Raw genomic sequence first — 24,449 nt, forward strand, 5'->3', positions numbered from 1 at the left:
GTCCACAAATTGTCTTCAAATATGTGAAAGACTTAAGTAGAAAAGAAAGCTTATTGGGAGTACCCATAAGTGTTAGAACTAGGACCAGCAGAAGATTTCTCATCTTTCCCAAAATGCTGTTGAAAGGTTGAATGAACATTTGAGAAGGGAGAAGTGATTTTCTTTTTAATAAAATGGCCCGGATTATAGATTGTTAACCACTTGGTAGGAATGTTGTTAAAGGGAATCGGGGATTCAGGTTTCATGTAGGGATTTAACTAATTGCAAGGTTCCTTCTAACCTCATGATTCTGTTAGGTAGACCAAAATACTTAGAACAATTAGAAAACAAAACAAACATTAAATTGGATGTATAAATATTTAGATATGCACATACTCAAAAATGTGAGTTGATTCATCCATTTGGAATGAGGTTTCAGATTCCTCAAAGATTCCTGTTTTTAAGACTTTTCTAAAGACTTGAGCAGTATATCAGATTCAAGGATGGAGGTAACAGATACTATCTCTGGGGTTAAGCAGAAAAGGCATTTATTTAAAGGACGTTGTGTAGTTCATATCATCCCTGAAAAGCCTGCAGAATCAAGCTTGGAAAACAATCAAGCACAAAGTTAGTCAGACAGCCAAAAGGACCACAGCCAAAATCAAAAGCAAAATGGTAGGGATACCCTGCCACTGACCATAGGAGCACTGGACACCATTGTTGCCCCTGAAATCTTGATGCTGCTGAAGCCCTTTCCCCCCGCCCACAAAATAGGGTCTTCATGGTTTCTGCTTCTTTGTGACACTAGCCCCAATTCAAAGTCCAGGCCTGTGCACCCGATTGGCAGAGCTAATGAATGCCCACACGAGCTACAAGGAAGCTGGGCACACAAGAATCTGGTGGTGTCGGTTCCTCCAGTGGGAAGTGGGCTCTGCTTCCCACCAAGGTCAGGGAGAGAATTCTCTAGATATTGAGGATGTTGAGCAGTCCCCCAAACAACAGACATTCACTAACTGAGAGGGCGCTCCGGAGTTTCTTCCACGGGATAGTAATAGGTGCTATCACACACACACAAATCAAACATTTATTTTTTTATCATATTTTTGCAGCAGGATTCCTCAGAGCTTTAATGTATGAGTATACGTTGTGCTTCTCCAAGAGGGGAAATGGTATGCAACGTTTGCCAAACATAGCTGAGCAAGACACTCTTTTTCATAGTAACTCTTGAGAGGAGTGTTCCATGGAATACACCCTGAGAACACTGGATGCAGGAATGTAAAAAGATAGAGGTCATGCCCAGAGGATTGCAACAGGCGTGCCCCAACCTAACAAGGAACAAAAGCATTTAGCAAGGTGTTCAGAATGGAAAGTGCCTTGAAGTCTGCCAGTCAAGCTCACGTGTGATTCATTGGATAATGGCTGAGGTGAGACTTCAGCTTGAAAGTGCTAGTTAGCTTGAACTGGTACCTTCAATGGGATTCTGACTGTAGCATATGGAAGAGTTGGGAGAGGACAATCAAGAAACAAACCCCATGAAAAGGTTTAATCAGTTATGATTTAGAAGTAGGAATACAGATTTAAAACAAGAGACAAAGACTCTTATATCTAAAAGGAACCCGATGGGCCAGAGGTTGGCAAACTACCACCTAGGCCCTAATCTGCCTACAGCCTGAGCTAAGGATGTTTTTCAAATTTTTATACAGCCCTGAGCTAAGACTGGTTTTTGAATTTTTAAATGGTTGGAGGAAAAATCAAAAGAATGATAATATTTTGTCACACATAAAAATTATATGAAATCCAAATTGTATTGTCCATAAATAAATTCCATTGTTCTCATTACTAGGCCTGTATTACAAAAAAAAAAAAAAAAAAGGTATTCAATTATTATATTTTGAATTTCAACACTTAAAAAATGTATTAATTTTTTTTCTCTCTTGTTATATAAGCACCTATAAAATTTTCAGTTTTGCCTCTTGGTCCACCAAACCGAAAATATTTACTATCCTGCTCCTTTAGAGAAAAACTTTGCCAGCGCCTGCACTCATCCATGGCCTTCATTTTACTGGTACTGAAGTTGAAGCTCAGAGTCATTTGCCTGAGGTCTGAAGCTTCCTGGTGATGGATCTGGGATGGAACCCAGCTGTTCCAACCCCTCCTCTAGTGCTCTTTTTACTGCATCTTATGTGCATCAACCCAAATGATATTACATAGGAAGCAGTGGTGTGTGTGGGTGGCTGTGAAAGACGGGAGAGGAAGAGGCAGCATCCATCTCTATCCCAGTGCCACAGTGTAATTGGATTCTGATGGTATTGAATGTGATAGAGAAACACAAGGAAAGGGGGAGGATTTAATAGCTTCCCTCAAATCTTTAAACCACTCCAATATATACCTAAGTCTTCTGACTTCTACAGTTCTGCACTTAATGTATTGCATTTATTAACTCAAAGACTAGCCAGAAGGTGAACAATGTGGAAATTCCTCCAGAAGTTTAGTTATGTTGCAGGGCTTGCCATTGTTTTTGACATCACTACTTAGAAACAGAAACGTTCAGCTTTGTTTCTTGAAATGATTGGATTTTATGGATTTGATTAGCATGTCCTGAGATAGCATGTCCTGTCCACCTGTCAACAGTGCCAAGGTTGAGAAACTCTGCATTAGACTGAGGTTATTAAAGACCCATCTGTCTTGCCCAGCACTTTATCCCCAACACCCAGCTGGGAGCCTGGCACAAAAGGGGGCTGCTCTCAGCACGTGCTTATGAATACAGAGGAGCCACGCTTTCTCCCTTTTTAACCAATTTGCCTACATTATAGCTTAGACACCAACAGGGACTCTCACATTGATCAGGACTGATTATTCCCTGTAATTGTACGTCGCTGACCCTAATTCTGAGCTGCAGAGGTCTGACCAGAAAGGGTTGCTTTAGAAAGGCCTTACATTTCTTCTGTCTCTCGTCTCTCTGCTATATCTCTATATTGAAATCTACATGTGTATGGTTTTTGCATCTGCCTTCTTGAGAAGGGAAGGAAATAAAAGGGTAGCAATTCTTCCTTTGCTTATACTTAGTATTTTGGTGTGCAGTGATGAGCAATATTAAACACCAGTTTTCGCAATGTTAATGATTACATTTATTTTCAAGGATATCCAGTACTGAGTGTATGTGTGGGTGATAAGAGGAGAAGGGGAGCTTCCAACATAATGAGCATTTTTTAACGCACTGTGACCATTCTTTACATTGTAGAAAAAATGTTTATCCTTTTGAGGAGATCAGTCTGGATGACCATGGAAGTTCCAACGGAGAGCTAGCTCCGTGGGGCTGCCTTAGCCCGTCAGAGGAGCAGGCTGGCTCCTCTGGAGTGCCTCTTTCATCCCTGTTTCTACCAAAGTGACTTCCTAACCAATGAGCCTACATTGTTTCATAGTTGCCAAGATGGCTTGTCCCCACCTGCACACATACGTGCAGTGTTATAGGGTGGGGGGGGTGTAGTCCTGCCCTGCCTGGCCCAAACTCTCCTCTCAGTGGCATGGTGAGAGTAGAAGGCCTTGTGCATGCCCAGCGCTCTTCTAGGTGTCTTTCCCCAATAAACCCTGTTTCATATAAACACTGTGGCTCCCTTGGAAATTCCCATGCAACCTACCCACCAGCTAGGGGGGGCAGTTCTGTTGAGCGGCTCTAGGAATTTACCTCATTGCAGGCTATTTATCATATTTAAAATTATTTCTCTGTGTTACATGATTTAATCGAACCCACCAGAAAGCAGGAAGAAGGGTGAATACTCATAAGAGTGAATGTAGAGGGCAATGAAATGTACATGTATATGTTATCATATCTTCTTGTCTGCTTCTGCTGACTTTTTTTTTAAACAATAAAATTTTCAGTCTATATTGTGAAACTCTAAAAAAAAATAGCCTCATGTCTGTTCCCAGGATATTTTTGAGGATGTTGCTCATTACATTAAACAGTAAACTCTTTTTGAGGACTCTTGAGAGCAATTTATTTCTGATCTAGGACTCAAGAATAATAATGATTCTCCTGAGTTACTGGTTTGTTTGTTTTTTAGTCTTAGGGAGAATGAGTGCGTAACCGATTAGGTTTTCTTTGAGAATTGCTTGTTAGAATGTTTAGAGCCAAATTTGTTCCCACACGTGTATAACAAGGGTTTCTAAGTTTACAATAGCCTCAGTGTCAGAATGTCCTTATTTTTCCTTTATCTTTTCCATGTACATCAAATTTATCATCATTGTTATATGTATCTCTGTGAACATGCAGAAATGTTTTTGGGAAAAGTTAGGAGTATACATAAGTAAATGTATTATCATAGGCCATCAAAAACTAGTTTTACTGGCTTCTTTTTTTTTCCCTTTCCAGATTGAGATGCTACCAGATGGGCTGTTTCAGTGCAAAAAGCTGCAGTGTTTACTTTTGGGCAAAAATAGCCTGATGAGTTTGTCCCCTCACGTGGGTGAGCTGTCGAACCTTACTCATCTGGAGCTCATTGGTAATTACCTGGAAACACTTCCTCCTGAACTGGAAGGATGTCAGTCCCTAAAACGGAGCTGTCTAATTGTAGAGGAGAATTTGCTCAATACTCTGCCTCTCCCTGTAACAGAACGTTTGCAGACTTGCTTAGATAAATGTTAACCTAAAGAGAAAATAATTTTTAAAAATATGCCCCAGGGCTTTAAATGAGAACTAAAATTCCCTAAATTATAAAGACTTAAAAAATGGATAATAATTTTGACTAACTCTAACCAAATGTCTTATTAATGCTACTCAGTGTCTAGCCCTAAATTAAACAGGTAAAAAGTGTTAACACTGAACTGAGATTTTGTGAATAATTGGTCTTTTACTTCTTGAAATGTAAGAAGTACACTTTGAGGGTGGAATGGGGGATGTGAAATTATTGAATCTCTACCTTGCAGCTTTTACGTTGAAGATCAGATATTCTTTCTTTTCCTTCCCCAGCCCCCATTACTTATTTGCACACTATTTCAACTGACTTCCTGTTTGGAGATTTATCACCTAGACCATAAACTCATCAATATAAATTTCTTTGATGTATACTGAACACTGTCTTTGATTTATGTTCTTAAATATTTTAAGGCCTTGTGCTTGGCAGAATTCCTTCTTGGCTTTATCCTTCCTGTCCCAGTTTGCTTGAGACTTCCTTCATCTGGTTTTCTCTTAACAATGATGAACCCTGAAAAAGTGCCTGCTTTTGACCTTTGCATAAAACAGGAGCAGGGTATGTAGGATTGGTCATCCTTGGGGCATCCTGAAAATTCATGTATTCTCTAAAATGTCTTCTTGTGTATCATCAAAGCCTTTTTTATTTGCTAATTTTTTATAGTAAATGTAAAACATATAAATATTTTTATTGTATAATCTTGAATTCAAAATCTGTGGGGATAATTTTTGTAAGGTACGGAAAACACATGCATCTCTTTAAGAATTTACTATTAATATACTTGGCTTTGGCTGCTTATGATTCTCATATTTGTTTTTCAGTATGTTTTCTCCAGGATGCATTCTCCAGTATGTTTTTGTACTCTGCAACTAATTACTTTTGGATAACAAAAGCCTTGTGTTTCGTGCCCTAAAATATTTGGGGGGTTTCCTTTTAAGAGGATGGCCACATCATCTACCTCTCTCTCTTCCCTTGTTGCTGTGCTTATTGTACGGGTACAATTCTTACTGACTTCAGAAACTGTGATGGAGGGGAGAGGTACAGATTTGGATCTTTAAAATTGGTTTTAAAACAGCTTGCAGAAATTAAGTAAGTGTTAAAGCAAAATACTTTCCTTCTCCATCTGCATGATCTATAGATATGACTAACGTAAAACACTCAGCCTTTATTCAGTGTTTAAGATGACTGCTCAAAGCTCACAGAAAAATAGATCCATTTCGCTGGAATTCATCTCATGACTTTGTCTAACTTTTCTGGTATACATTTGGCTTTTTTTCTTTTTTTTTTTATGAAGAGCTTTTGTGTTTGGCCTTTTATTATCATGGATATTGTCAAATAAAATCAGCTGACTTATTTTTGGGAAATGTACATTTTTTTTAATGTGTTTTTCTCTAATGGGTCTAGGCATTATGATGCCTTCTCATTTTGGATGTAACTATGAAGTAATGTATTAACCGCCCTAAGACAAAACTGGAAAACATGATGGGTAAAGAGTACTGTAAATGTGGAATTGTGATGTGTGGTATTTTTTCTTGCTTTACTCATTCCAAAAAGGTGAAAGCAAGTCTTTAAATTCTAACAAAATATAGCTTCCTTCACCTGCCACACACCCCTGGACTGTAGCTCAGACAAAGAACTGTTGGCGTCAAATGAAATTTGACTAATGTCATCTAGAAAAAACATACAACACCAAAAGCTGCCTGAACCTTATTGTTTATTGTGAATGAAAAGAAATGGTGTGAAAATGTAATTCTTACCAAAACCTAAACCGTATTGTTTATTCTGAATGAGAGGGAATGGTGTAAAAATGTAAACCTTACCAAAACTTGCCTTTAGCCAGGACATTCAAGTTCTCAGGGACCCAGACGAAACTTTCTTCTAGGACTTCAGAAAACAGACTCTGACTATTCTAGAGTTTTTTGTTATTTTCATTTCTTTTTAATGTGAGTTGATGGTCATTTTAATGTTTCCTAATAGAATTGTCATGCATGTTGACTCCAACGTTGGATAGGATTATCTTCAGTTTTGGATGTGAACATGATACATGGAGAGGTATTTAAATTTGGGGGTCATAAAATTAGCCATAATTTGTATGAAAAATTCCACACTCTTCTATAAAGAAGAGTTACCAAAACAAATTTTAGATTGCTACCATTCCCCTGACAAACTAGAATTCTTCATGGCTAGTGACTGGTTTTGTTCACCTGCCAAACTCATTGGCTAAGTCTTCCTTATCACCTCTCTAAATTCTGGAAATGCGTTACAGTCACGATCAATAATGGATATTGTAAGTGGCTTTCCAGACACAAGGGCATAGTTACTGGTGCAAACTCTGTTCTTGATGCCATAGTTCTTAGATTTCTTTTTTATTTCAGTCTTACACACCAGTGTTTAGGTAGCTTTTGAAATGACATAGCACTGATGCAACAAACCCTGAGACCACCACTTACATAGGAAAATTTGGTGTTTGATGCCACCTTTACTGCATATTTGAAGCACATCTTCCTTTTGCAAGTGTTCCTATTCATTTAAGAGGATTTTAAATGAAGAAAATGAAGTTTGTTCACTTACAGTTATGAGACTTTAGTTGTCATTTGATTTCCAAGAATGTGTAATACATTTTCCAAAAAGAAATGTGGATGTTATTCAGAACCAAGTTGATGGCTTATGCTACGTGGCATTGGTTCATTTTATTTACATGCGTGTGCACATACAGAGAGATGCACACACACACACATACACACAACTTTGCACACACAAAGAGACACACACACCCCTGTGTATGCAAATGTAACTTACTCGTTTAGGATATGTTTAGCATTTTTTTCCAAAGTTGCAAGAGGTTGTAGGTTAGTGCTAGGATAGTCATTCTTTTTTATTCATTACTTGTAATCATGGAGTTTTCTATTCTCTTAGTTGTAATATTTAAAAGACAACTGAATGCTTAACTTTAGTCTGAGAACATAAGCAGTTTTGAGCCTTTCTGGTAAGGTGTAGTATTCTTTCCCTAACCTACATCAGGGTACATCTATGTGGCACATAGATACTGTTTTCATTCTTCATCCTCAGTCTTAATTTTCCCCCCAGATGTCACCATATGTCACTGTCACTTAACAAATGTTTGTGTTAAACAGGGTAAGTCAAGATCCTAAGATCCCAGCACTGTGGCATAGTTCCAACTGGTGTGCTGTGGTGAGCAGTTATTTGCATAATATTGTTTGATAGTGAAAATATTTATTGCTGTTCGTCATGTGTTCCATTATTCAAATTTTGTATGTTTAATTAAAATGCTGCATAATATTGATGGGTTCAGAAACCATTAAAATAATCAAACAACTATTTTGTGGATTTATAGCTTTATTTCCTTGTATTTTCAATAAAATGCTCTTTCCATCTGTACGTTCTCTTACCATCACCCTATCTACATAAGGTGTTTTCTTTTCCTTCTCCACTCACCCACCCCTTAAATTTGATGAGCACTTGTACAGCAACAGTATCTTTGGAGGGAAGCCAGAGCCTATAATTGTTTAATTGAGCAGTTCTACTTTACCCATCCCCGCAGTATTTACAACTGATCCAATGTTCTTTCATCCCTTCAAAAGCATAAGAATATAACTAAGTTCACTTTATTTTTAGGAACTGTATATTGCATCAAAATCTGTGTTTATTTATTTATTTTTTCAGGAAACAAGAGGAAGGCTAGTGGGAGAGTGAAGGGCTTATTTTGTATCCTGGTTTTAATTATGAAGACATTATATACATGAAATGGTATAAACTAATAACTTGCAAAAGGCCTGATTATAATTATTTCTCATCTTCAGCCGGGTATGAAAGCTGAAGCAGGGGAAAAAACTGTAGTCCTATTTAATTGCTTTCTTCCAGTTTCTGGTCCATCACTTCTACATCCACTGGGAACTACCTACTAAGTACTGTTGATAATAGACTATATTCTCTTCAACTTCTTTTTTTCACATGAAGATTTCATCTACACTAAAGCATTAACATAGAAAATATGAGCCAAAGTACTGAATAGAAATGGCTTCCAGTTGAATTTAATTCATATTTAAGTCTTGCTTTTTACTTGTATAATAATACACTACTGCTGAGAAAAAATAATTATGAATGCCTCCTGCATGTTATATATTCTCTCTAACAGAGATGGTGCAATTTGAAAAATACAAAGGGGCATAGAATTAGAATGAATGTGTTTGTGCATATCTGTGTTGTGTATAAGCCTAAATATGTTTAAATATTTTTGAAACTCTTCAAATGTTTCACTTTCAGTGAAATAAGGGCCAATCTTCAGTAGAGACATTTTCTTTTGTTAGTTTCACAGCGAAGGCTAGCATTGGTCATTTGTCTTTGTCATATATTTTGAAACATACATAACCGGTTTTTGCTTCGCTTCTGGTAATAAACTATTAGAAAATGTAAGATTTTGTCATGAGTTGAATGTTTTTGGCCCTCAGGTTTACCATGTAAATCTGCATTTTGGTGGTAAATCCCTTTGCCTGAGATTCATTAGTTTTTGCTAAACTTGACTGTTTTTAAAGTACGTTTTGTGTAAAATAAAGATTGAATTTTTCTAATAAATAGCAAATAAAAACAGATTAAATGTTGGAAGACGTTGACTGTGCTAACGTTTACCTGTGTACACGTACCAGTGCCCAGGTTCCAAACGTGATTCTCTTCCTCTTCTCACACTTCCCTGTGCAGGTACATGGTGACATTAGTCTCCAAATTACAGATTTCAGGTTACACATGAATCTCATAACAGTAGTACGGGTTTTCAAAAGCATGCTACAAAAGAGCAAGCCCCTGAAAAAGAGCTGGATTGATTCTAGAGTGCACTGCGTGGGGCAGAGGGTGAAATCTGTCAAATAGATCCGTCTTTCCAATTGTGTTCATCCTGGAGGACTGCTGATCACAAACCAAGCCATCTCTCTCTCTCTCCTTGGCTCCTATTTCTCCATTTACTGTTCGTTTCGCGCTAACACTGAATAGTAGACCTGATAAATAGAAAGTAATAAACTGCAAGATAGGAAATATTCAGAAGGTTTAGTAAAGGGAGAAAAAAATGGAATTATTGGGTAAAATAGTCACGTGATCAGTTGACCCCTTGGATAGAAGACAGAGGGAGAGAGACACTTTCAGAAACACTGATACCCAGATCTTTTCTCTGCTGGAGGACAGAATTTGATATGCACTGAACCAGATTATGAAGGAAAGCCCTGAAACTAGATGGACATATTTTCCCCTGGAAATGCAGTACTTACAGAAAGGCTTTCCTCCACCTCTGAAGTGCCTTGGGAATGGGAACTATATTGAGGAAATGAAGCCCATGCCTGACTAAAGCATTATCAGCCATTCAGGGACTGCTTAGAGTTTTGGGACACCGGGAGCAATGACATGCCCCCATGCGCATGGCAGTAAATGTGTCTTCATGATCTTCAGCACTCACTTCCACATCGCAAAATGGCTTTTCAAAAACGCAGTGAAGGGCCTGCCTGTGGGGGAGAGGCTGTGTCAGTGCTGTTGAGGGCATGGTTCCAGTCTCCAGAGCTGCAGCTTTTGTTTGGGTTCTGCTCCCTTCTCTGAATTCTCTGAAATCCTAGCTTGTAGTCTCTGTCCATCTCATGTCTGAGGCCTAGAGAAAAGTGGTTTATCCAAAGGCTGAAAGCCACACCTTGAACTCAAGCCCCATATTTACAAAATAATATACATCGGTATGCCAAAGAAGGATCAGAAACAAAGTCATTTTTAACATGTGTAGACTTTTTAAAAAATACAAGTCTCTCTTCTGTTGTCTCATCATCCTCTGGAGTTAAACGTCCTGCCTCCTAAGTACCAAGATCTATAAAACTACCTGTGTGCTACCGAGAAGCTCTTCACACTATTTCTTATAATAAATACCTTAAAGTTTGTATCCCTTTTTACACGGGCCTGTTTGTTGGTGTGGGACTCAATGCACATCATTTTTTACTCTCTGCCTCCCTCTGCTGCTGAAATGAGAGTAAACCAAATAGAAGCTTGTCCCGCTCCTATTTATTACCTCCCCTTTTATTCAGTTTCTCCTTACCTTCCATTTATCAAGTGCAGCCCCCAAGGTGACATCTTGAGAATTCAGTGGCCCTCACTTAATCCCTGTGACTCCATCCCAAACAAGATGCACTTAGAAAGCCCCATGCAGTGCCTGGCACCAGAATCAGACCAGAGGTGGGCAGGCAGGAATTTAGCACCCATTTAAAAACCAAAAAGAGCATGCTTTGAATATACAATAAGTATTTGGTAGAGGTGGGGGAAATGGTTTTCTACTAGTAAAAATCATAAACTTTTATATCAGCTGTCTATTCCCTTCTCCAAAAACAAAACTCTCACAAGAGTGAGCTCAAGTTTAGAGATGATTAAGCAGAGACAAGCACGCAGGTGGGGGGGCGGGGGCTGCAGAGCAAATTAAAGTTCTCACAGCTCATCATATTTCTGTCAAACATCACAGCAGACAATCTCTTCTCCCAGGTGTCACGAGACGGCCTGTCAGCTGCTGGGTCTCCCCTCTCTTTCCCCCTGGAAGCACGGTATTCTCCTGGCCCCCACCCTGTCCCTTCCCAACCACATACCCCAAGCTTACACATCCTCACCCATTACTAAACCCCATCTTTGAGAGTATTAAATACCCATCAGACTGAGTGTGATGTTTCCGTTTGTACTCACCAAAATGAATGTCTTTCAGTGATCAAGACTCTCCGTTCCTAAAAGGTGGTTTCCTGTCACAATTTCAAATAAGACGTATTCAGGGTACTGACTGGGAGCAGGGCCGATTTGCATTCCTTAGGATGTTAACCTAAGGAATTGCATGTGGAAACCTGAGTTGACTGGTCCCCTGTTTCCAATTATTCCAGTGACATTTGGTGTTCCTTATAAATCAGTGCCGCAGGCACATGTTTAAACATGGCGGGGGCGCGGGGCGGGGGGGGGGGGGGGGTAGACAAATGCCACCTGTGCGGAGTCTCCTTTTAGTGTTTCCTTGAACTGGGTTTGGATTCACAGCCTTGTCTTATAGCCTCTATGGTACTTCACAGAAAAACTACTCAGATCGTTATGGGGAGACTGGAGCGCTTCTGTCACCCTTTTCAAAATCAACAGAGCCAGTCTCAGGCAATGGCTCTGCAGAAAGGGAAGGCCTGGAGAAGCAACCAGGGGAAAGAGAACCGATCCAGTCTGCATGAAGAGGCCTGAGGAAAATTTGCTGGACTTGTAATAGCTGGGCAGAACAATACACTGCAAACCTTGTTCATGTCTCCAAATTGAGAAAAGATTTTTAAAAATCTAACCATTTTGTCCACGCTCTTTCAGCTCGGAGTCTGTCACCACAGTGGAAATCACATGGTGGAATACAATAACGTTATTTAGCACCTGTTGCATGGCAGGTCTTCTACCAGGGTCGGTATGTGTGCTATCTCAATCCACCCAACAACTTTATTTGGTGATTTTTTTCAAGGGAGAAAACAAACTTAAAATTTTCTAAGGTCTCATGACCATTCAGAAGAGGAATACGTATTCAAGCCACATTCTGCAAAGTTTGTTTCCACCAAAGTTTAGGGAATCAACAATTAACCTCAGCGCTTCATCCTCTCCCACCCACTTTGGTGTCTGAAGACTCTCATGACACTCAGGTTTGCAGAGTTCACTGGTCTCTTCTTGCAGGCTTTAAGCCCAGTGCCGCCTCCTGCTCTGTATCATCCTTAGTTTGTCTTCTCCTGAGCCAATGAGTCAGTCGCTATCCATTTTATTTTCCCCCTCCCTTATGTCATTCTAGACTTGCAGAACTTTCCGGGAAGGAACCATGGAGAGCCTTTTCTGAAGGGGAAAGCCAAAGCGGCTGGCTTGCGATCCCAAAGCCAGGCCTGAGGAGATGGCGTCTAAGTCTACACGCCCCCTGTTGAGAGCTCTTTTCACTTTTCTGGGATGGCTGTCAGGAATATGGACCACCTATATTTAACCAAAGCCCGGTGGAACAGCCAAGACCTGCACCCAGGCCTCCTGCATAGGACCTAACTTCAGATCCTGTGCATTCTCTAAGAAGCTGCGTTCACTTTAGTTATATCCTACGTCTTGATAATAACCTGTGGGGACAGAGCCAGGTGTGCAGTTTCCAGGCTCTCGGCCTCACATGGAAAGGTGCTGGTTCAGGTAGTGGATGCTCATCAGCTGTGACTAGTTGGCCATCAGCTGTTACTGGTTAGCCATTAGGCACTGATATAACTGCCGTGGCTGAGTTAGCAAGCGCGGTTTGCAGATTGCAGAGGCGGACTGCAGTTAGCACGGAGGATTGCAGTTAGCAAGTGAGGTTGTCTACACTAGAAGCGGATGGTAGGTTGCGGATCATGTGGCTCCTGCTTCCTGTGTCTCCAACCCAGCCGCCAGCGAGAATATAGTGGTATGACTCCCCTACCTATGGCTCCATTTGGCCTCCTTTTTGGCCTCACCATGTCCTGTGTTCTTATATGGAGAGCGGGACCAGAGACCCTGCATGACACCCTACATGACATAACCCCTGCCTGGGCACAGTCCATTGTGGGGCCCAAAGCATTTTAGGTTCCAGTCCCCACTTCACTTATAAGAAAACTGGGCTCCGAAAGAGCCAGCTTCAATAGTTACCATTATTGAGAACTACTGAAGCATCTGCCATATATATAAACATCACCAATGCATGGAATATATTAAGGTAGGCATTATCTCCATTTCATAGAAAAAGAAAGAGGTCCAGGCAGGTTAAATGACATATGAGGTTATAGATTACATTATACAGCTAGTATATGGCGGAGCCAGGTTTTGAACTGGAGACTCTAGTACCAAATCTCTGTTTTTTGTATAATGCAGACTGCCAAGGTCATACGTCAAGGAAGTGGTGGGATTGTGAACACAGCCTAGGATTTTGACATCTAGTCCTGTATTCTGTCTTTTATAATGTGCAGACTCTGAATATTCTAAAACAGGATTGACATACATGCAGACACACACATATACACAAACAGTTTTAAACACCCTTTAATATAAATAAACCTAATTTCATCCAAAGGACTAATGTACTTTTAAACTTTATGGTTACTTTGGAAAATGCATAGTTTTTATTTTAATGCACTAACCTAAACTATGAGCACATTTGCTCTCAGTAGAAGAATGGAGTGCCATTCAGAATTTTGGACCCTATGGGAGATGTTCACTAAAGACCCAATCCTGGTAAAGAGAGTCGTTCACATTTTGGGTTTTGTTTCAAGGTGCAGAAGAGGCTCTCCGTCAGTTTGGGTTTTACTACAGAATTGCAATTCCGGTTTAATCCCTGAAAGTCCTGATTTATTATAGGGAAATGCTGGCAGACATTTTAGACATTTTGCACAATGATACCCAATCATAGCGAAGACTCAGTTTGTTCTAAATTTGTTGTGCTGATGTAGACATTTGGAGAGTGAGGATGAGGGACAGATTATGCTGACCTTACTGAAATTCATGCCATGCTGCAGATAAGAAGCTGTGTCCCCCACCCCAGGCTGATGGTGTGTCCCTCCCTGGCTTTGCCGTTTGACTGCTAAGCACGGAGAAAGCCTCACCCCAAGCTCGAAGAACCCACTCCTCGAAGCCCTGGTTCACCTGGCATTTCCCCTTGGAGGCTTCAAAATGCCTGTCCTTTAAGGCAAGTGGCATGTCAGACCCACTCTGAGTCACCTGGATTCAGCTGTCTCCGAGACCTGTTGGCACAGTGGGCCTGCAGCTATCGGATGTCCTCTCACGCCTGCCCCAATAAGATCTGCTAAGAATGGGAAGGTGATTTACCAAGTGACTTTGCACGATCACGTTACCTACTTTTTATACACTTCTAGAAGATGAAAGAAATGGGCCCTCCTCCCTTTTTCCTTCTGGTAGTGAGTCTAATTCCTCCAGCTTAGAAAAGATGCAGCCTGCAGAGCATTTTTTACAAGGCTGGAAATGAGCCAAATGGCTTGGGTGCTGCCGCAGGTAACCAGCAGAGGCCTAGGCTGAGCCCATGACCGGAGGCGCCTGCAGGAAATTAACAAGCTTTCCAGGGGGAGCTGCGGCTCAGGGAATTGGAGGTGTTGAGACCAGAGGCCAGCTCACAGGGGGAGAGAACATGGGGTCCTTGTCACTTCTGGGATTCAGCATCAGCCTTTGTGATGCCATTTCCAGTGTGATCTGTGTATAGCAGCGTGCTCAGAGTCCCTTCCAAATGAGCCCAATGAGAGCTTAGGTGTCCCCTAGGGTGCCTTCCTGCTCCAGGATTCTGATCCACATATCCCAGTGCGTGGGAAGTGTTGATCAGGGTTAATATTTAGTAATGTTCTTAAGAGCTTGAGCATGTCATACATTTATTTTTTTTAGCTTTGGAAGTGACTCACTTTTATGAATAAGACTTTTATTCACTAAAGAACCTAAAGCATGGCAGCAAGTGAAGGAGGATGAAATGATTTTAACGGCTGTTCTGCAGTGCCTCTGCATCAGGAAGGCCGGGGGTATAGTGAGGGGGAGCCATCTAAGGCAGGGCAGACAGGAGCATTCCCAGAAGAGCCTTCATCACTCAGGTTCCAGTTCCCTGTAAGGAGAAATGTCCTGGGATCACACAGGTAAAAAGGTGACATGTGAGGTAGTCGGCCCTCTGGAGCTCTGACACCAAAGCCTGAAACCTGAGGCCGATCATCCCACTGACATCCAGCCTAGAGCATGACCTGGCCAACAGATGCCTCCAAGTTTTCGGTTCTCAGGTTTCTGTAGCGTGGGGCTCTGGGCCTAAGTGTCCAGTCAGCTATGGTAACAGGCTCCCAGTTGGAGAGATACACCTCAGGGCTTGGGTGCACTGAGCAATGTCTGCTCCTCCTTGCATTTAGAGTACATCCCCAACTGGGTGCCAGCTCTAGGGGCCGACTGTGCACCTATCAGGCTCAGCTGACCCACAGGGGCTGTCCTGGAGCTGTGAGCTGTGCACCTAGTCTGTGTTCTGGTGCCCAGTTCAGGACTGCTCCAGGCCTCGACACAGGCTCTGCTGTGTCTGAAAGAAGAGAAAGCAAAACCATTGTCCTAGACAGCGCTGGACTATCGGCTGGCTGCCGGGAAGGCGCTCAGCTTCATCCTGGGTTATTGGTCCTATCTCCACCAGTAACCCTGGAGTAACCTTATCTCTCTGAGCCCCGTTTCCTCTTCTGTAAAATGTAAACTCTATTCTACAAATATTGAGTGCCTGCTCCTTCCCAGTTACTGCCTTAGCTATAGAGGAGACAGTGGGATCAATGGGGACAAAACAAAGGGCCCTGCCCAAATGGAAACTCACAGAAGGAGTCCATGAGATAATGTAAAATGCTTAGCATCATGTCTGACCATGGCGGCTGTTTACTACATGTTAGCTCTAAAAAATGTTCCTCCAAAGATTCTAGAAAATCTTTTAAAACGTACCCTTTCCCACCTCAGTCTTTGCACATGTATTTCTCTCTGCCTGGAAGGCTCTTCCTTGCTCCCTTTGTTTCGCTAACTCCTGTCCATCCAGTTCTCAGGTTAAATGGTCACTTCCTCAGAGTAGCACCTCCCTGACCAAGTCCAGGTTTAGGTTCCCCCATTGTGCATTGTCATGGCAACCTGCACTCTACTTTGAAGAATCCATCACTGTGGTGATTACTACTTGTGTAATGTCTGTGTTCCTGACTAGACTGTAAACCTGATGTGGACAGCATCCCCATCTACCTGACGTCTCGGCACCTGGCTTGAGATTCTCTATAAATATCTGAGCATCCAGTTGACTGACATGTGAAGGGGATGGGTCCACTCTGAATGAGAAGAGGACAGTGGACCAGAAAAAGGAGTATCCAGCCCATCAGGAACCCACGGGCCTTTTCTTTTCCTCTCTCTTTTCTCGCTCCCAGTATGAAGAGGAGGGACAGCCAAAAGATAGTTGAATAAACAGACCATGTCCTGAGCAGCACCCACATCTCCCTGGAAGCCATTAGTTTGCCAAGTCAGGGTGCAAAGGATGGCATGTTGGGTTCCCCACTGTTACCAAGCATTTTTCCATCACCCCTCAGGGCACTGCTGAGAACAAGGCAGTAAGAGTTTTCTTTGAGACCGTACATCACAGTCACACCCGTGTCTGTTCTCCCGTAGTCAGGAAACGTGATTTAAAAGAAGAGGTGTTGTCACTTTTAACTAGATAGAAGAACCTTGAAAAAAATGAAATCCAAGGCCACATAACTGGAATGATGCCAGTGGCAGAAATATAACCATGTTGACTTTTCACTGTCACCGGTACAAAAGATTCCCCCAGACTCACTCAGTACATTGAGAAAGAGACTTCACCAGTCATTTACCTGTGACTCACGGGAAATGTTCATTTTCTTGCTCTTTTGTGCCCTGTGGGGTTTAACAAAGCAGCAATGTGACCTGACCCCAGTGGTTTTCTATTGGCCAGAATCCAAACCCTCTGGGCAGTGCTGGACTTTCCACGTACATTCCTGCAGGCCCACCATATGGAACTGCACGGTAGTCCTTGGTGCCAGGCCTTCCCAGCCTCCATGCCTTTGCTCAGGCTGTTCCCTCAATCAGTAGTCCCTTCCTTCCATATAAATATGGAAGTCTGTCTATCTATCTATCTATCTATCTATCTATCTATCTATCTATCTACCTACCTATCTACCTATCTATCATCTATCAAACCTCCATTCATTCTTCAAGACTAAGATGAAATGTCATTTGTCTCTAATACCTCCTCCAAACACCTTCCTTTCCCCAAGTTGGAGTTGGGTGCTTTTATTCCTAACCCTTATAACAATGCAGTGAGGTTATTTACAGATTTTCTCCTCACTAAAATGATGACAGAAACCAAATCTTTTTTATCCCCTTCAATTAGCATAGTGCCTAGCACATTGTAGGTGCAGAATGAATGAAAGGCAGAATGCCAGACATTGGCAAACTGTGTCCTGGGACCAGTGAGTCAACCAGAAAGCCTAAGGGCAAGTGTGTGTGCCAGAAACTATTAGTGGGTACTTTGTGGACAGACTGTTAAAACAATGAGAAGTCACTGAAGGCTTATGGGCAAGGAAATGGCATAAGGAAGTAGAACTTTGGGGATATTATGCAAGGGTATAATGGGTATGATGAGGTTAAAGGATGAAAATCTTATGCCCATCCTACAGATGAGAAAACTGAGGCATGAGGAAGTTAAATGTTTTACCAAAGCACACCTAGTTAGTAATCAAAATCTGGTTTAGAATCTAGACCTGATTTCAGAATCTGTATTCTTAGGTACTATTCAAAAATTCAACCAAATCTGAAAACACCACCTTGAACTAGGATCCTTTAGGTATTCTGGGAATGCTCTCCCAGTTGTGCTAGGTTTGACTCCAGAAAGTCACTAACCCTCAGAGAGCCCACTCGGTTTCCTCTACAATAAAATGAGGACCAGTGAACTAGGTGACTGTATGGCCAATTTTAGGCTCTGTGATGCTATGATTCTCTGTAGAATACAAATGAACTTTTTAACCTGGAAATCAAATCTGTCAAAACGTACAAGGACACTTGTGTGTTGACCCTAAAAACTTTTTCACAGTTTGCAATCATGACTTCAAAACACAACAAAGGCTGTGAAATACTATTTCACAGTTCTAATCCTCTTCTCAATGGGGCATTTGCAATGTGCTCAGACACTAAAGTACAACTGCTAGACTCACAGAGAGTGTCTGTTTATCTGTGTATTCCCACTGAAGGCACAGCCAAGTGTCTACTCACTCTCCATGGCCTTGGGGCCTTTATTCTACCTGTATTTTGAAATAAAGTTCAGCATTGCACTGTCCTAACCTGTAGCACCCCCACCCCATCACATACCGTGTTTCCCCAAAAATAATACCTAGCTGGACAATCAGCTCTAATGCGACTTTTGGAGCAAAAATTAATATAAGACCCGGTCTAATAATATAATATAATATAATATAATATAATATAATATAATATAATATAATATAATATAATATATAATATAATACCGGGTATAATATAATACTGGGTATAATATAATATAATACAAGGTCTTATATTAATTTTTGCTCCAAACGACGCATTAGAACTGATTGTCCAGCTAAGTCTTATTTTCGGGGAAACGCAGTAAGTCTCAATCATGCAATTCCTTGACTTCAGGCCGAATTTTAGGGTAGAGGGCCTCTGAAAATGTCTGTGTAGTTCAGCATGTACTCTAAAATGCAAAGTTCCCACCCAAACCACTGAAAAACATCCTGTTGTTTTTGTCAAATCTATGCAGTAACTCCCTTGATTCAGCTTTCGTTTGGAATGATCTGCCCGACGCCATTTTTTCTGAAACATTCAGAACAAGATGCAATCTCATTATGGTCAGCTGCATAGAGTGGACTTTTCAGAGCATAAAGAAACATCTGTCCTCCATCTGCGTGCTTAAAAAATTGGATTTTCAATAGAGTACATTGTAGGACACTAATGCTTTTAAAGGGCACGAAAGCCATTGCTGACTAAAATCTCAATAAATGTCTAACAGAATATTTTTATCTTACATACTGCTTTTCAAAGAGGATTTCAAGGGCCACTAGAGCACAGGTTTTAATAAGAACATAATCTCTAGGTTCAGCCAGACCTAGTTCAAATATTGTTCTCTCATATACTACGTAGCTGTGTGATATTGGAAAGTGACGTAACCCTGATGATTTTAGGTTTTCTCAGGGACGTAAAATAGAATAGTACCTTCACCAAGAAATAATGTTTCCAAAGAGACTGGCACACAGTAAAGCACTAAATGAACCTCAATTGTTCTGCCTGTTTTGCTACTGCTGTTGTTAACACTAGAGGCAGGATGGCCTGGCTCCTGATGCGGCTGAAAGAACTGGGCTTTGGAATTAGAAAACCAGAATTCGCACCCCACCCCTGCCGCTTACAAGTTGTGTGACCTTGGGGAAATCACTGAAGCCTTCTCAGCTCAGCTTCCTCATCTGTAAAACAGGGAAAATAAAAATAGCTAACTTACTGATAACAACCCTGAGGTGCAAATGAGGTGATTTATGTGACCTTGCTTTGCTAACTGCTAAACTTTGTAAGCATACATTATTTTGTGAGTGTTACAGACTGAATATTTGTCCCCCCAAAATGCTTGTTAAAGCTCTAAACCCCAATGTGATGTTATTAGGAGCTGGGGCCTTGGGAGGTAATTAGGTTTAGGTGAGGTCATGAGGGTGGAGCCTCCATGATGGGATTAGTTTCCTTATAAAAAGGAGAGGAGTCTAGAGCTTTCTGTCTCTCCTGTCCCTCCCCCTCTCCCTCTCCTTCTCATTTTGTGATGGCAAGATGTCTATACACCAAGAAGAGGGCCCTCACCAAGAACCAAAGCAGACGAAACCTTGATCCTGGACTTCCAGCCTCTGGAACGATGAGAAATATCTATTGTTTAAGCCACCCAGTCTGTGCTATTTTGTTATAGCAGCTGAACTGATGAGGACAGTAACACCACCAGAACTGAATCTAATCTTTTTATTCAGGAATTTTCATTTACAAAAACCTTAGTTATGTGCTTAAGTGATTATAATTGATTTCCACTTAGCCATAGAAGTAAGGATTCTGGGGACGGACTGATGCAGCTTGGGGGCAGAAGGTCTGCCTTCCCCAACAAAACATTAACATCTGTGTGCTTGTCTTAGACTGACCTCTCTGAACATTTGAAACGTGTTGTGGTCAAGAGTTCACATGTCCAAAAAGGTACTGAGACAGAGAAGCATTGTTGACTCTGGCCTCTGCCTATTGGGTATTGTTTTTGATGTTGTAATTGTTAGTTTTTCTGATTTCACCTCCCATCCCTTCTTAGAGCATTTATAACAGGCAATTCAGTCATTCTGCACTCTCCTGGGTACCTGATACCCTCTGCCTTTCCCTAGAGTGAAAGAACCTTGGGCTTAAGAATTTGATATCGGCCAGACTTGTGTGAATCCTGCCTCCTCAACTTTCTAGCTGTGTTTCCTTGGGCAAGTCCCTTAACCTTTCTATACCTCAGTTTTCTCATCTACAAAATGGGAGAGGATAATAACCATCTCCCAGAGTGACTGGGAACATTAAGACAGTACATTTAAAATTTTTATAGTCATAGCTGACGCCCAGGAGGTACTCGTCCGCTTCACCTTCCTTTCCTTGAGCTCTCTTCTTACGTGAGCTCACTTCTCACTCCTTATATCTGATTACTGACACCTCTCTGGGGCCTTTGGGGAGAGGATCACTAACAGGGTCAATAGCTATTGTGAGTCTGTAAGAAAGTGTCCCTGGAGAAACTTAATCAATACTCCTGAACTAGAACTCTTGCCCCAAGTCTTTAAAAGGCTTGGGGCTTTGGAGTATCGTAGTAAAAGCAATCGACTCCTATTGGATATATTTGCTGAGTATTTGAAAGCTAGTGTGTGTGTGTGTGTGTGTGTGTGTGTGTGTGTGAGAGAGAGAGAGAGAGAGAGAGAGAGAGAGAGAGAAAGAGAGAGAGAGAGAGAGAGAGAACTTGCATTTTCACAGAATATCTGGTGAATGCAAAACTGGTAATATTGTATATTCTTTTCTCTGCATATCTTTGTATTTTCTTTTAATTTTGTATCATGTGCATGTATTACCTATTTGAAAATTACTTTAAAAATGTTAGTCATGTTGGAATAACTTCTTGATTTAAATGCTCTAGAAAAAGTTCTCCAATGCCTTGAAGGTTAGTATAGTCTCCAAAACTTCTTAATGTATGGACAGGGAAATTGTGGCTCTTGAAGCTGAAAATGTAATTCATACTAATAGCTTATTAATAGCCAGAAGAAGAGATTCTATTCCTGTGGCCTCCTTGCCATAGAATATTTGTAACCTCTTTTTCCTCAAGATTTGCAAAATTACCATTTGTCACAATAATAGTAGTAATGTTTATTGCGAGCTTACTATGTGCCAAGCACTGTTCCATATACATTTCACACATTACCTCAAGTTCATTTGCACAATAATTCTATGAAGTGAGTCATTATTATTCATATTTTACATATTAGAAAATTGAGTCTCATAGAGTTTCCTAACTAGCAAGTGACAGAACTGAGATTCAAACTTATTATACATATTATTTATTTTTGTATTATTTATTGAGTAAATTTGACATGTAAGATTGTGTGCCTTTAAGGTATACAGCATGTTACTTTGATTCATTTATATATTATAATATGATTACCATTGTAGTGGTATTTATCACATTACACAGTTATAGTACAATGTTATTGTCTATATTCATTATACTTGCATATTAGATCTTTATGGCTTATTTACTACTCATTACAAATTTGTACTCTTAAATGTCATCAATCTTATCCCCCTCAATGCCCATTCTCTGGTAACCACCATTTTACTCTCAGATAGCCTGGGATTTTTATGGCTTGGGGGGGGTTTTTTTACAGGCCAAGCCTGTGATAGATTTATTACAAGAATCGTAGGACTGTTATAAGGATTAAATAAATTAATACATTTAAAGTGCTTAGAACAGTATTGCTTGTAGTCACCCTCCCCATTCAGTGCCAACATTAATATTCTGGAGTCAGGGAGAAATTTTGTAATTAGAAACTTGATGGCATCAGCAAAAGTACGTGAACTCATTTTAATAAACTAAAATGTAAGTTAAGGTCCCATTTATTCTGTGACTAAGAACTCTACGTTTTTTAAGATAGTTTTCATTTCCTATGCGTTTCCTAGAAGACCTGCCAGAAAGCTTCTTGACACTAATACGAGCATAGGCCTTCTCTTCCCCATGATGTTCTCTACAACCTTACTTATAATACCCTCTTTCCAACTCTAGCCTGTGCATTTAGGTCATTCAGTCTGCTATAGCAAAATACCATGGACAGGATGGCTTATGAACAACAGGCATTTATTTCCTACAGTTCTGGAGGCTGGGAAGCCCGAGATCACGGCACAAGCATGGTTGGGGTCTGCTGAAGGACTTCTTCCTGGTTGCAGACTGCTGCCTTTTTACTGTTTCCTCACAATGTGGAAAGGGCAGGGAGCTCCCCCGGGTTGCTTTTATAAGAGCATTAATCTCATTCATGAAGGCTCCACTCTTATGACCTAATCACCTCCCAAAGGCTCCAACTCCTCACACTGTTACACTGGACATTAGGATTTCAATGTATGAACTGGGGGGGGGGGGGGGGGGCACACATTCAGACCAGAGCACTGTGTAACTTTCCCAAAAGGACCAAGTAAATGGGCAGGTGGATTTCTTTATTGTATGTTCCAGTGACGAGACCTTTCTTTACCCTTAAATTTGTGAACCTTTGAAATTCCATTAACTAAATAACTGCAAAGAGATATAATAATAATAATAATAATAATAATAATAATAATAATAATGTTCATTCTAGGAAAGCATAGAGTTTTTTACTTCTTAATCACCTTGGCTTCTCATCACATAGCATCAATAGAGATTTTATTTTTCTTGAAAACAAAAACAGTCATTCTTTTAAATTTGTTTCATTTGGTAAGTATTGTTGTTTGATAAGTAATATGTTTTCATTATATCCATTTGGATTTCGAATTGGCACCTGAAACTTAACATGTTCAAAACTGAATTTCAGATTTGCCATTCCTCCCCACCTGTTCCTCTTATACTGTTCCCCATCTCAGAAAACGCACACCCCATTTTTCTTGGTAACCAGGCTAAAAACCTGGGAATAATCTTTTACTCCTCTTAGTCTTTCGTCCAGTCTATCAGCCCTGGCAGCTCGACCTTCAAACTCATGTATGAGCCAGTATTTAACCACTTCTCACCACTAACTGCCACTCCGCAGTCCATACCCTCCCGGGGCGTCCTCTGAGTGACCACGTTAGCATCCTAACTTTGTCCTCCATCAGTCTACTCTCAGCACAGCAGCCAGAGTAACCGTAACACATCTTAGATAATATCTCCTCTGCTCAAAACCTTCCAATATGAGAGTGACAACATTCAAATTCTCTTTGGTGCCCCCAAAACCCCATATTCATGGACTCCAGTCATGCTGGATTTCCTGCTACTCTTCAAAACAGCAAGTAGTCTCCAACTTTGGGGCCTCCACCCGAAATGCTCTTCCTCTGATACCCGCTCGGCTCACTCTTACCCCCTCTTTCAGGCTTTTCCTCACCTGCCTCTTTGCTACTGAGAATTTCCTTGACCAGTGTATTTTAAATTTGTAATTGCCCTTCCCAAATACTCCCTTCCCTTGCTTTATTTTTCTCTGTAACCCTGATCCCCAGTAAACATATTATGCCTTCTACTCATTTGTTTTATTGTTTATCTCCCCCACATAAGACCTGAACTCTCTAAAGAGGGGGATCCTATTTTACCCACTGCTATCATCTCAGTCTTTAGAACAGTGCCTCTCACAAATTGATGCTCAATGAATATTTGTTAATGATCGAGTGAAATTTTCAGATAAAGATAATGAGGCCCAAAGAAGCTCAGGTTTAAGCCAAAGTCACAGGACTGGTAAATATGAGGTGAGGATTTGAATTCAGCCAGTGCTTGTTTAACTCCCTCAGTCTGGTTCAGGAGGAAAGAGGGACTCTCTCTCCAACCAGCAGAGCTGGTCGGCTGCTGCATTGTGCTGTGGGGGAAGCACACACCAAGGTTCAAATGCAAATTCGGCTAGCATTGCTGAGCTGAAACAGAAACAATTCTTTTGGCAGCATTTTTGACAGTCTCTGAGATTAAGGAAAGTAATTTGAAGGCCTATGCTAAAGGTT

The 24,449-nt window shown here is 40.9% G+C and overlaps 1 protein-coding gene across 11 annotated transcripts in view; it reads left to right on the forward strand.

The window, feature by feature from the left end:
• The window catches only part of LRRC8B (leucine rich repeat containing 8 VRAC subunit B), a 61,535-nt gene extending 52,245 nt beyond the window's left edge, over positions 1 to 9,290 (forward strand). For all 11 annotated transcript variants that reach the window (XM_074335105.2, XM_019753349.3, XM_019753330.3 and 8 more), the window contains one exon: positions 4,349 to 9,290. In XM_074335105.2, coding sequence (XP_074191206.2) covers positions 4,349 to 4,621 — 273 coding nt within the window. In that variant the 3' untranslated portion in view covers positions 4,622 to 9,290. The remainder of the gene's footprint in view (positions 1 to 4,348) is intronic.
• Positions 9,291 to 24,449: the final 15,159 nt, after the last annotated feature.

This window comes from Rhinolophus sinicus, chromosome 14 (genome assembly GCF_057876585.1).
Source record: "Rhinolophus sinicus isolate RSI-liver-muscle chromosome 14, RSI-T2T, whole genome shotgun sequence".
NCBI classification, from domain to species: domain Eukaryota; kingdom Metazoa; phylum Chordata; class Mammalia; order Chiroptera; family Rhinolophidae; genus Rhinolophus; species Rhinolophus sinicus.